At 43.6% G+C, this 14,303-nt stretch overlaps 1 protein-coding gene across 4 annotated transcripts in view; it reads right to left on the reverse strand.

The window, feature by feature from the left end:
- Positions 1 to 14,303, reverse strand: part of LCT (lactase) — a 31,089-nt gene that overhangs the window by 15,219 nt on the left and 1,567 nt on the right. For 2 of the 4 annotated variants that reach the window (XM_073305351.1, XM_073305355.1), the window contains exons 2-6: positions 8,911 to 9,038; positions 7,714 to 7,792; positions 6,272 to 6,971; positions 4,843 to 5,488; positions 29 to 1,591 (exon numbers count right to left, since the gene is read on the reverse strand). In XM_073305351.1, coding sequence (XP_073161452.1) covers positions 29 to 1,591; positions 4,843 to 5,488; positions 6,272 to 6,971; positions 7,714 to 7,792; positions 8,911 to 9,034 — 3,112 coding nt within the window. In that variant the 5' untranslated portion in view covers positions 9,035 to 9,038. Of the gene's footprint in view, positions 1 to 28; positions 1,592 to 4,842; positions 5,489 to 6,271; positions 6,972 to 7,347; positions 7,434 to 7,713; positions 7,793 to 8,910; positions 9,039 to 14,303 lie in introns of those variants that run through there. The other 2 variants (XM_073305352.1, XM_073305353.1) reach the window with 2 other exon arrangements.

Here is a 14,303-nt window from a genome sequence, read left to right on the forward strand (position 1 = left end):
CTAGCACTACTGTAAATAACCCCAATACCTTTCAGAGCTTCATCGATGTAGGTTTTGTAGTAAAATATCCGGTTAGTGTCATCAACGTCAGATTTGGTCTGTATTCCCACCCCATTTTCAGTTATGTAAATTGGGGGATTGCCGTACTCCTCTTTAATCCAATTTAGCAGCCTCCTGAGACCCCAGGCTACAGCTCTCATTCCTGTAATTGCTGAGGTAGGCCAGGATGAATCAACCTCCTCCAATCGCTCCTGGTCATCCTCATAAGAGAATGGTTTCAGCCTGGTGGTCTTATGCTTTATAATTTTGGAGGTATAGGTGTTGAAACAGAAGACATCAGCTGTGCCCCTGATGTATTCTTTCTCCTCTGCTGTGAAAGCTGGCAGACGAGAGGATGGCAAGTTCTGTAGCTCACTCCTGTTCCCTACTGTCCATTTCATGGCCTCTGGGTAGTCCCCATTTTTGAAAATTGGGTGTGCAAACCACCCTAGATTAAACTGCAGATAGCGATCTGCTGCTTCCACATCTCTGGGATCATCCAGTGTCTTTGGTTCAACCCACTCAGTACTGAGGCTCAAAGAAATAACCCCTTTCTGACTGACTCTGTATTTACGGTCATATGTATGGTAAACCCTGGCATGAGCTTTTAGTAATGCGTGTGTAATCTTATAGGGAGTGTAACCTGGATTATCCTTCACATTTGGTGGAAGCTCTCCTAACCCATATCCAGCCCATGCAATGACGAAGGGTTCGTGAAAGGTCATCCAAAATTTCACTCTGTCTCCAAAAGTCTGGAAACAGAAGTCTGCGAAATTATCAAAAAGTTCAATCAATAAATCGTTCTCCCAGCCACCAATGTCCTGGAGAGCCTGAGGCAGATCCCAGTGGTGCAGAGTGACCAGAGGAGTGATATTTCTTGCAGTCAAACCATTGATAAGTCGGTTGTAATAATCAACCCCGTGGCTATTTATGGAATCATTTCTTCCACTAGGAAAAATGCGAGGCCAAGACAGAGAGAATCTATAGCTCTTTACCCGTAAAGCTGTCAGCATGTAAAGATCTGCAGCTAGTTTGTTGTAGCTATCACAAGCTATATCTCCAGTCTCATTATTTTTTATGTTCCCTGGGATGTGGGTGAAGTTATCCCAAATGCTAGGCCCTTTGCCATCCTCATCCCAACCTCCTTCAATCTGGTAGGCAGAGGAGGACACACCCCATGTAAAGTCGTCTGGGAAGGTTCCATAGAAGTACATGTCCCTTTCAAACTTAATTTGGGGTGAGAATTTTTCCCAAACAACCTTTGCCTTTGAAGGTACGTCAGATGCTGGTAAACTAAGTAACCTTGGTGGTGGGGGTGAATCGCATCTCAGTGACTGAAAAGATCTGTCCATGACTTCTTTGGGGAAACCATTCTTTTCAGTAACACTGGAGAAGAAATATGCGGACTCCTTTGGTGTCCTTTGTCTGTTGCCATCTTCAAAATTCACGTGATGTAGTCCGAATAGTTGACTGTAACCCATTGGGCCTTCAAAGCCATCAATCAGGGATCGGGCGATATATGTCTGAACATCAACTGCATCTAGCCTTACAGCTGTTAAAATAAAAATAAAATAAAATAAGAGAAATACGTTAGACTTTGAATATTTTTCTGGACAATGAGCAATATTACACAAAGGAACAAACAAGGATAACAGTGCAAACAAGGATAACAGTGACACACCCAAGGACGCATCATGAGGCTAAAGACCAAAACATCTCATGTATCTGAGACCACCAGTAGCCATAACACATTGTAATTAATCTCTGTACTGTGCAGATATATATCAGTGTTGTCATCTATGTCAACATTTATTGCACGGAGGACAGAATCTAGGATCTTTTGACTCTAAAAAACCTGGCCCATGTGCCACCTGGCAGTTCAGTTCTATTCTGTTAGTAACAGGACTTCTTTTCTCTATAAACCAACCACTAGGAGGAAGTGATAAATGTATCACTATCCTGTATTTTTATTACACCTAGAGCATGATGATTTTTTCATACGTTGTTCTTAGAAATTAAAAATATTAAGTTTTAAAAAAATATTTTGTTTTGATTTTTTTTTATTTGAGATGCACTTGCACAAAGAAAAGGAACTATGTTAATATTGTGAATATGTTTCCCCTAGGTCTTTTCCTTGTTTATTTAAGGAAAAAAAACTCAAGTCTCCCTGGCTGAGTGTTTCCAGGGCTGTAATCTATAACTTGTTTATCACTGAAAACGATGATTGGTAAGGCACAATTTGTTGTACTTACAAGAGGTGGGAGGGAGAAAATTCAAATTAGTTTTCTATGTGCATAGATTTAGATAGTTTCAAAACTCAGCTATAAGCTGGCCCAACAACCTAGTCATGGTGAGCTGTGCTACCATGTGGGAAATTTTCAAAGGCACAAGTGGCTCTTTGGTGCCTAACTCCCTTCACAAGTCAATGGGAAAGAAGTCCCTAAGGACTATTTGTTCCTTTCAAACCCTCACTTTTGATTCCTTCTTCTGGCCTCTTGCTTCCTAAGCCAACATGCTTATATTTTGAAGGGCAAGTGTACAGCTCTCTCATGGACCTACTACTATATTTAGACAGAACTGTTATGTAAATTCAGTGCTGACTGGACTTTCCTGGAGAAAGAAGTCCTCTAATTATCCCATAGAACATGTATAGTAGGGGCAGCAGTGCCAGCTCCTCACCTTGCCCTACCAAGGTGCATCCACCTACAACCAGAAGGGAATCTCTGCTCAGATCAGAGGGTAGTTCACTTGCCTTGTGCATTCAGTCCTCAACCTTTCTATGGAGATTACCAACAGGGACACTAAATACTGTAAATCATGCAGGTGGTTATAATGACACCTACATACTGGTAACTGGACTAACATTTTATGTAGGTCACCATCGCAGTTATCAAAGGACAACTTTCAGTCATTATTGTAAACTGGGGATAATGATACTGAGCTGCTTTGCAAAGCACTTTACACACACACGTGCCACAAGTACTCCTTTTCTATTTCTCTATTGGGCCCTAACACAGATTATCCCACCATGCCCCTTAAACTCTATGTTTCAAGATTTCTGCCCTGCCCTTCTCCTAACATATAGTAGGTTTTAAGACCGTGCTTCTATGCAGCCTTCTGATAACTAATGGAAGGAGTTCACCTTCCTTAGCCCTGAGAGTCTGCCCCAGTGACAAGGTCATTCATGAGAGGAAAACCTGCTCAATATGGCAGGAAATCGCAAGATTTGTGGAGGAAGAGGCAGCCTGGGCCAGTCTCATCCCTAGACCAAAGAAAATCCTTCTTCAGCTCCCCAGTAGCCAGTGTGGCAGAGAGAAGCAGTAGCTCGCATATCCTGGGGTCAATTAAAGAGCCTAATGTCAGCCTACCAAACCCCAGCCAGACACTGGAAAACCCTTCTGTAAATGACAGGTTTCAGAGTAGCAGCCATGTTAGTCTGTATTCGCAAAAAGAAAGGGAGTACTTGTGGCACCTTAGAGACTAGCAGATTTGTTTGAGCGTGGGCTTTCGTGGGCTGCAGCTCACTTTGTCGGATGCATTCAGTGGAAAACAATCTCCCCACTGTATTTGCCACTGAATGCATCTGATGAAGTGAGCTGTAGCTCACGAAAGCTTATGCTCAAATAAACTGATTAGTCTCTAAGGTGCCACAAGTACTCCTTTTCTTTTTGCGAATACAGACTAACACGGCTGCTACTCTGAAACACACACTTCTGTGAGTTATGTTTTCATACTCTAGGCAGGGATATGCCAGTCTTCTGCACTTAGGCCCTGATCCTGCAAGGAGATCCAGTCTGGTGGATTCAGACACTTGCCTGGTACCACATTAACTTCAGTACGGCTTTGTATGGGGACAAGGGTTTTCCCACAGAGCTCAGTGCAGGTTTGGGCCCAAGGTTTTCAGCCTTACATAGTATGCACATAGAGAGATAAGGTGGGTGAGGTAATATCTATAATTAGACCAACTTCTGTTGGTGAAAGAAGTTTGAGTTTATACAGAGCTCTTCTTCAGGTCTGAGAAACCTATTCAGGCATGGTCTATGGGATCAAGTCACATCTAGTGGCTGCAGTTGAAAGAGGATGTAGCTTTAATGGTACCACACAAATGGAAATGTTCATAGGTTGTCACAAGTTAAAGTGAAAACACTGACCCAATTAAAGAACATTTCACCCAGAGGCAGGCAAACTTTTTGGCCTGAAGGCCACATCAAGTACCCAAAATTGTATGGAGGGCCGGTTAGGGGATGCTGGGTCTCCCCAGACAGCCAGGCCCCCGCCTCCTATCTGACTCCTCCACACACTTCTCATCCCCTGACAGCCCCCCCAGGACTCCTACCCTCTCCACCACCCCCTGCTCCCTGTCCCAACTGCCCCCTGCCATCCCATCCAACCCCATCTCTCCTTCTTGACTACCCCCCCCGGAGACCCCTGCCCCTAACCGCCCCGACCCCATCCACAGCCCCGCGCCCTGACCACAACCCCCAACTCCCCTGCCCTCTATCCAAACCCCCCACTCCCTGCCCCCTTACCGCACTGCCTGGAGCGCCGGTGGCTGGCAGCGCTACTGCCATGCCGCCCAGAGCACCGGGTCAGGCCGTGGCTCTGCAACTGCACTGCCCGGCTGCCCAGAGTGTTATGTCGGCAGTGCAGCATGCTGAGGCTGCGGGAGAGGGACGGGGTAGCGGGGGAGGGGCCGGGGTGAGCCTTCTGGGCCAGAAGCTCAGGGGCCGGGCAGGAGGGTCCCACGGGCCACCGTAGTTGGTCCACCTCTGATTTAACCATTTAAAAACAAATACTGCATACCTTTCAGAGCTTCGTTGATGTACAGCCTGAAATAATCCATTCTCTTTGTGTCATTAATAACATCTCCTCCATCTTCTGTGGGCACACCATTCCCTGCTATGTAAACTGGGATCCTAGTCCCTGTATATTCCTGGGAAACAAACTTCAACAGCCTTCTCAGCCCCCAAGGGACCACTCTGATCCAAGATGAAGCAGTCTGTGGCCAAGAAGGATCAACATGTTGGGAAAAGTTCACAATATTCTCATAGTCTGGAAGACAAGTGTCATTAGCCGCAGTGCTGATCAGTCTGGAAGTGTAATGAGAAAGACCAAAGAAATCTGCAGTTCCTTGCACTATGGACTTCTCTTCCTCACTAAATGAAGGGAGGATGGCAACTGGGATAGAGCACTGCTGGTTCTTCTGATGGATCTGGGACTTCAGGATATCTGGGTAGTCTCCATTAACAAATATAGGGTGAGCAAACCAGCCTAGCATGAAATGCATGTAGCGCTCAGCTGCCTTCACATCCTCAGAACTTGTTGGGGTCTTGGGTTCTGCCCAATCTGAATTCAGCACTATTCCCACCTTACCATGCTGTTGGGAACGATATCGGTCATGATATAAGTGCCAGGCTTTTGCATGCGCCTTAATAATGGAGTGAGCCACCTTAGGAGAAAAGAAGAAGGGAAGTGTGTCACAGCACTGCACACGGGTTTGTAGCCAGCAGTTTAAGAACTTTTAAACATGAAGATTAAATATATATAAAAATTAAACATTCCTTCCAAACACAAAATCCCAGTTAAGTTCATAGAAAAGTGCTACATAAAACTAATTTGAATCAAATGAGGAAAGAAACCTCTCCTGCCACCTTAGCCCCAAATGCAGATTCAAGCTTTGAGGTTTGAAGAAGTTCAGTCAACCTACTTCATAGCTGTGACAAGCAATGTTAAGAAGCTGCCACGTTCCAACCCAGATACACCTTGAATTCAGTTGCAAGTGGAGTCTTCTGTATGTATAGGCCATTGCACAAACACATGGCAGGATATAGTACCTGTCCTGAATGTCTCGCAATCTAAGGTTAGGTTTTTCAAATTGGACTCCCATTGAAATCCAACTTCCTTTGGCCTCTTTGAAAATCCCAGCCTAAAATGATGTGACAAGAAGGGCTTTGGGAGGACAGGGATACAATCAAATACATTCATTCTCTTAGTTTTGCTACAATTAAGTATTAACCCTTTATTTTCCCATCGATCTAGCCCTTGCTAATTAGCGGATTTCTTATAAATGTTGCATGACGGATATGTCTTGATGAGAGAGCACTGGCCTTACATACAGATCGTTTGAGATTTACCCACCACCAGGTCACAGAATCAACACAAACCAGAATGTAATCAAAGAAAAAGCACGACGACGACAGCCCCAAGAATGCAAGCTCCTCTTTGTGGGTACCTTATAAGATGCTACTCCTGGATCAGTGATTCCCGGGGGATGCTGTCCAGTGCCATAGCCAGCATAGCTAATGACCCAAGGTTCATGGAAGGTAACCCAAAATTTAACCCGATCCCCAAAGGTGGCAAAGCAGAAGTCTGCATAGTCTGCAAAAGTATCAATAATGCTCTCATTCTGCCATCCACCGAGATCTTGCAGTGCTCGTGGGAGGTCCCAGTGGAACAAAGTCACCATGGGCTCAATATTAGAGTCCAGTAAGCTGTTTATCAATTTGTTGTAGTAATTTACACCTTGGAGGCTGAAGCTGTTTCTAATGCCAGTGGGAAAAATCCTGGGCCAGGATATAGAAAACTTGTACAGCTTCGACTGAAGACCCCTGAGCAGATAAACATCATAGTCAGTTTTGTGGTAACTGTCACATGCCACATTTGCGGTCTGATTCATGTGGAAATGACCTTGGTGCCCAAACCAGTCCCAAATACTCTCTCCTTTTCCATCCTCGGCCCAGCCTCCTTCAACATTAAAGGAAGCAGTGGATGTGCCCCAGAGGAAACCACTTGGGAAAACATCATGCAAAAAAGTGTCTCTCTCCAATTCGGACTGGTTAGCAAAAGTTTCCCAAACTGTTTGATAAGAGGACATAGGAGCAACAGCAGCAGCCTGGCCCTCTTGTAGTCCTTTTTGGATAGCTAAATGGGGTCTAGGGATTTAAAAAAGAAAAAAAAGTTAAAATAGTCATGATTGGTGGCATTATTACAGACTATAAGGCTAATAAATAGTCATTCATTTCTTTTTCAGGTCAAAAATACTATCTACATTGTGGTATCTTAATGCTCCAATCAATCCAATGGTCAATTGTCTATCACGTCTGATGTATAATTGACTAACTCTGCAGACTTGTACAGGAGACATTTCTAAGCCAGCATTTTGAGTGTGTATGGCTTGTCTGACTACACTTGAGTGAAAGATGAAGACAAAACCCTTGTGGCGCATATTAACTCCATGAGCACTGCACTCACTAAACTATGTAGATCATGAAACCCACAAGGGCAAAATTTGTAATGTGAGGCACTTACAGTAATGAATGATGCTACTGCAGTTCTCAAAAGCCCCCTGTACAGAGCCAGCTACTATATACACTTGTGTATAATCCAACTAGCCTCACACGAATGGTAATGCCTTTTTGAAGATGTTTTATTGTAAGATGTAGCGATGAGGTCAGGTTCTACAGGATTACAAGATACTCCGTTGGTCCTGATGCAATCTTGATGGATGAGGAAGAAAGAAATTCAGAGCATTTCTAGTTAAAAAAAACTGCATTTAAAAATGATTTGATATGGCTATGTTTATTAAAGGCTTTAGGACACCATCTGTCTAGTACTTTGTCTTCTACAGGACGTGAGAGTTTACAAGACTTCACTTAAGGAACAAAAACTGTGTACCTAATTTTATGAACTGATGAGTAGTTTAAGAATTCATTAACATCATATCCCATTGCCAATGCCTTGTCTTGATTAATGGCTGAAAGACGAGAAAAACACAACTCAGTTGCAAGAAAACGTGACTTCTGATATGTACCTGATAAACGCTTATGTACGTATATATTTGTCTAAATGCTAACTAGCTACAATAAAAGCCTCTCCCCTAGCTACTTTGTATTGTTATCCCATTCTCATTTTTTGCACCTTCTTTTATCCTCACCTTTTACCTAAACAATAAAACTAGTGATTACCTTTGGCTTTATGGTAAGCACTCAGTTTATGTAAGGAGAACACTTTCAGGCAGGCAATTTCAGGATTGCTTTGGGAGAGTGAGAATAGTGATCTTTGTTTTGTACAGTTTGGTAAAACAACAGCAGTTACATTCTCCTCTGAGTCCCCCCTCCTCCCGCACCTTGGCAGTTTTAATGAAACTCGAGTTGATGGATTTGCAACTCAGCCAAATGACTGTTGGCATAGCCCTCAAGGCTGACAGTCAGGTATGTGGAAGACGTTCTGGAGGAGTAATGCTCTGTCTGCGAAGGGACACAGGCTGGCAGTTAATCAGGGAAGTGGTGGGTGTGGAAGGTTCTAGATTCCACCGGAAGGCAGCTTATCAAGCTGCTCCATTTTCCAGGCAGCTCTAAGAAACCTTAAACTGATGACTTGTGGGAGCATGTGTTGTGCTGGGAGATTTGTGCAAGTGGCAAATGAGGGATGTGTCAAAGGGATTTAAAGAAAATGACCACACATTTCATCAGGAGAAATGATATACATAAGCTCGTGGTTTGAAATCCAGTCTTTTAAAAACTGCCTCTCCCAATACTACCTGCTTGGGAAGATTATATTCAGAGTCCCCGAAACATTAACTTTATTGTTTAGATCGGATGCTCAACCAAAATGTGGCCATTATTATTACTTCTTGTTTAGTGGAGACTAAAAGAACCAACCAAAATCAGGGCCCCATTGTACAAGGTGTTGTACAAACAGTAAGACAATTTAGGCAGACAAAACAGATAAAAGATGGGAAGAAGGAAATGTTAAGTTGCATTTGACAAATGGGGAACTGAGGCATTACAATTAAGCAACTTGCCCTACATCTTACAGGAAGTTTCTGGCAGAGTTGGAAACTGAATCCTTCCTTCTGAACATGTCACTTACCCTGGAAAATGCTAGCTACTGGTATAAATGGATTCTCTTTCATGGAGCTACATTCACGAAGTTTTAGACCAAAAAGTAAAATGTTTGTATTCTCCTTGATAGTCTGTAAAACAAAAAGTGGCATCAAGCTGTATGAAGGAGATAAGCAAAGGTACAAGCTTGGCATTTATTATTTTCAACATGGGATATAAAACCTGATAGAATGCCTACAAAATTACATGTCAGGGATAAGAATGTTTAAAGGCAGATTAACACATAATCAAGAGGGGGGTGAAAATAATTTGCATTGCTTGTACCACAAAAAATATGTACATATATACACACACACACACACACACACACATATAGCCCTGTCATAAATATAAAGGGAAGGGTAAACCCCTTTGAAATCTCTCCTGGCCAGGGGAAAGCTCCTCTCACCTGTAAAGGGTTAAGAAGCTAAAGGTAACCTCGCTGCCACCTGACCAAAATGACCAATGAGGAGACAAGATACTTTCAAAAGCTGGTTTCAGAGTAACAGCCGTGTTAGTCTGTATTCGCAAAAAGAAAAGGAGTACTTGTGGCACCTTAGAGACTAACCAATTTATTTGAGCATGAGCTTTCGTGAGCTACAGCTCACTTCATCGGATGCATACCATGGAAACTGCAGCAGACTTTATATACACACAGAGAATATGAAACAATACTTCCTCCCACCCCACTGTCCTGCTAGTAATAGCTTATCTAAAGTGATCATCAAGTTGGGCCATTTCCAGCACAAATCCAGGTTTCCTCACCCTCCACCCCCCCACACACAAATTCACTCTCCTGCTGGTAATAGCCCATCCAAAGTGACAACTCTCTACACAATGTGCATGATAATCAAGTTGGGCCATTTCCTGCACAAATCCAGGTTCTCTCACCCCCTCCCAAAAACCACACACACAAACTCACTATCCTGCTGGTAATAGCTCATCCAAAGTGACCACTCTCCCTACAATGTGCATGGTAATGAAGGTGGGCCATGTCCAGCACAAATCCAGGCTTACTCACCCCACCCCACCCTTTTTTTTTTTTCCCCAGGGACACACACACACACACACAAACTCACTCTCCTGCTGGCAATAGCTCATCCAAACTGACCACTCTCCAAGTTTAAATCCAAGTTAAACCAGAACGTCTGGGGGGGGGGGGTAAGGAAAAAACAAGGGGAAATAGGCTACCATGCATAATGACTTAGCCACTCCCAGTCTCTATTTAAGCCTAAATTAATAGTATCCAATTTGCAAATGAATTCCAATTCAGCAGTTTCTCGCTGGAGTCTGGATTTGAAGTTTTTTTGTTGTAAGATAGCGACCTTCATGTCTGTGATTGCGTGACCAGAGAGATTGAAGTGTTCTCCGACTGGTTTATGAATGTTATAATTCTTGACATCTGATTTGTGTCCATTTATTCTTTTACGTAGAGACTGTCCAGTTTGACCAATGTAAATGGCAGAGGGGCATTGCTGGCACAAGCCCTTGAGGAATTCCACCATGATTTCAAACAACTTCCATCCCACCATCAACCTCAGCCTGGTCCAGTCCACACAAGAGATCTACTTCCTGGACACTACAGTACTAATAAACAATGGTCACATAAACACCACCCTATACCGGAAACCTACTGACCACTATTCCTACCTACCTATTCCTACCTACCCATTCCTACCCCTCAGACAGAGACAAACACCTACAAGATCTCTGTCAAGCTTTCTTACAACTACAATACCCACCTGCGGAAGTAAAGAAACAGACTGATAGAGCCAGAAGAGTTCCCAGAAGTTACCTACTACAGGACAGGCCTAACAAAGAAAATAACAGAACGCCACTAGCCGTCACCTTCAGCCCCCAACTAAAACCCCTCCAACGCATTATTAAGGATCTACAATCTATCCTAAAGGATGACCCAACACTCTCACAAATCTTGGGAGACAGGCCAGTCCTTGCCTACAGACAGCACCCCAACCTGAAGCAAATACTCACCAACAACCACATACCACACAACAGAACCACTAACCCAGGAACTTATCCTTGCAACAAAGCCCGTTGCCAATTGTGCCCACATATCTATTCAGGGGACACCATCACAGGGCCTAATAACATCAGCCACACTATCAGAGGCTCGTTCACCTGCACATCCACCAATGTGATATATGCCATCATGTGCCAGCAATGCCCCTCTGCCATGTACATTGGTCAAACTGGACAGTCTCTACGTAAAAGAATAAATGGACACAAATCAGATGTCAAGAATTATAACATTCATAAACCAGTCGGAGAACACTTCAATCTCTCTGGTCACGCAATCACAGACATGAAGGTCGCTATCTTACAACAAAAAAACTTCAAATCCAGACTCCAGCGAGAAACTGCTGAATTGGAATTCATTTGCAAATTGGATACTATTAATTTAGGCTTAAATAGAGACTGGGAGTGGCTAAGTCATTATGCATGGTAGCCTATTTCCCCTTGTTTTTTCCTACCCCCCCCCCCAGATGTTCTGGTTTAACTTGGATTTAAACTTGGAGAGTGGTCAGTTTGGATGAGCTATTGCCAGCAGGAGAGTGAGTTTGTGTGTGTGTGTGTGTCCCTGGGGAAAAAAAAAAGGGGGTGGGGTGGGGTGAGTAAGCCTGGATTTGTGCTGGACATGGCCCACCTTCATTACCATGCACATTGTAGGGAGAGTGGTCACTTTGGATGAGCTATTACCAGCAGGAGAGTGAGTTTGTGTGTGTATGGGGGTGGGGGGGTGAGAAAACCTGAATTTGTGCTGGAAATGGCCCACCTTGATTATCATGCACATTGTAGGGAGAGTGGTCACTTTGGATGAGCTATTACCAGCAGGATAGTGAGTTTGTGTGTGTGGTTTTTGGGAGGGGGGTGAGAGAACCTGGATTTGTGCAGGAAATGGCCCAACTTGATTATCATGCACATTGTGTAGAGAGTTGTGACTTTGGATGGGCTATTACCAGCAGGAGAGTGAATTTGTGTGTGGAGGGGTGGAGGGTGAGAAAACCTGGATTTGTGCTGGAAATGGCCCAACTTGATGATCACTTTAGATAAGCTATTACCAGCAGGACAGTGGGGTGGGAGGAGGTATTGTTTCATATTCTCTGTGTGTATATAAAGTCTGCTGCAGTTTCCACGGTATGCATCCGATGAAGTGAGCTGTAGCTCACGAAAGCTCATGCTCAAATAAATTGGTTAGTCTCTAAGGTGCCACAAGTACTCCTTTTCTTTTTTCAAAAGCTGGGAGAAGGGAGAGAAACAAAGGGTCTGTGTGTCTGTCTTTGCCGGGGATAAACCAGGAATGGAGTCTTAGAACTTTTAGTAAGTAATCTAGCTAGGTACGTGTTAGATTATGATTTCTTTAAATGGCTGAGAAAAGAACTGTGCTGAATAGAATAACTATTTCTATCTGTGTATCTTTTTTGTAACTTAAGGTTTTGCCTAGAGGGGTTCTCTATGTTTTGAATCTAATTACCCTGTAAGGTATCTACCATCCTGATTTTACAGGGGGGATTTCTTCATTTCTATTTACTTCTATTTTTATTAAAAGTCTTCTTGTAAGAAAACTGAATGGTTTTTCATTGTTCTCAGATCCAAGGGTTTGGGTCTGTGGTCACCTATGCAAATTGGTGAGGCTTTTTATCCAACATTTCCCAGGAAAGGGGGGTGCAAGTGTTGGGAGGATTGTTCATTGTTCTTAAGATCCAAGGGTCTGGGTCTGTAGTCACCTAGGCAAATTGGTGAGGCTTTTTACTAAACCTTGTCCGGGAAGTGGGGTGCAAGGTTTTGGGAAGTATTTTGGGGGGAAAGACGTGTCCAAACAGCTCTTCCCCAGTAACCAGTATTAGTTTGGTGGTGGTAGCGGCCAATCCAAGGACAAAGGGTGGAATATTTTGTACCTTGGGGAAGTTTTGACCTAAGCTGGTAAAGATAAGCTTAGGAGGTTTTTCATGCAGGTCCCCACATCTGTACACTAGAGTTCAGAGTGGGGGAGGAACCTTGACAAGCCTATTCAATATTAACCCTTGGGTATTCACTTTGAGAACTGGCTTGTTTCCTGGAAGGTCTCCAGGTGGTACTGTGGGGAGAATATATATAGCCAAAGGAATGAGGGGATCAGGGCAATTCTGCCAAACCACATGGCAGACTTGCCCAATTTCCTGTTGCTGCTGGGCTCTGCATTCAGCTTCATGTTAAGCAGTAGAGGTGGCAGTAAAGCAAGATGCTCAGAGCAGCAGTAGTGTCTAGGGCCAAGGCAGACCTGGCAGAGACAAAAGTGGCTCAGTGCTCAAGATGTCACTAGTCAGGGAATATAAGGCTCATTTGCCTGCTAGCGGGGCGGAAACCTCTTAGTGCCTGGGAGGTTGGAGGTGAAAGGCTCGTGGGATTGAGGGAAGGCATGTGGGACAAGGGAAGGGATTGAGAGGTGAGATATTTGACAGCAGTCTCCGTCCCTGCTTTTGAGGAGGACGGGTCAAAAAGGGCTAATTGAAAAAAAGAAAAGGGAAAAAAAACACAACCTTTTATTTTCAATAACACTAAAGTTTTGGGGTGCGGGTGTGATTTTTCATTAACAAAAAAAAGCTCTTAGCTGAGAAATTGTTTCAACAAACAACAACAACATTTGATCGGTCTAGCTACAAGGGTTAACTGGAGGAAGTGTCAAGTGGCCAGGGGACTATGGAATCCTGTCTTCTGTTCTTGGCTCTGGTAACTCATTTGCTGGAAACACATACAGCTTCCGCATTTACTGGTGTAATTCACTACTTGCAGCAGAATTGATAGGTGCACTAATAGAGAGAGACCTTTGGTACTTTTATCACTGTGTCATCTAACCCTATCATGAGACCTCTCCTTGCTAATGTTTCTATCATTGCTATCACAAGTGAACAATTACACATACAAAGCTTGCTAGGGCAGTTGTAAAGCCAGAGATAGAATAAAATAGTGCCTCTGTATGTAAAATTGAGGCAAAACTCCTTGCCTACCTAACAGGGATGCTGCAAAAATTTGTGAAGAGTTTTAAAAGCATTGGATAAAAGGGAGGTATGTAATTTCAGTTGCTCAGTGATCACTGCCCAAACTGTGCATTTTCAGTGCTTTCAGACACCTGCTGTAAGATAGAAAAGCAGTAGCGACACACCAGTGAGCAACACAAAACCAGCTGTTCCCTGGCCTGGCTGTTGTCTGATTTGTGGTGACAAAACAGAACCATTTAGCTATGCTTCAGTGAGAGTGTGGATTTCCCCAGCTTTGTGTGGCTTGTACAGTCAATGTCTGTGGATTTCTCAAAACAATGGGCATCTTTTAAACCTGTTTTGTGTTTTGCATAGACGATGCACATGCAGCTTCCCTTCTCTCTCT

Source organism: Lepidochelys kempii, chromosome 11 (genome assembly GCF_965140265.1).
Source record: "Lepidochelys kempii isolate rLepKem1 chromosome 11, rLepKem1.hap2, whole genome shotgun sequence".
In the NCBI taxonomy this organism is placed as follows: Eukaryota; Metazoa; Chordata; order Testudines; family Cheloniidae; genus Lepidochelys; species Lepidochelys kempii.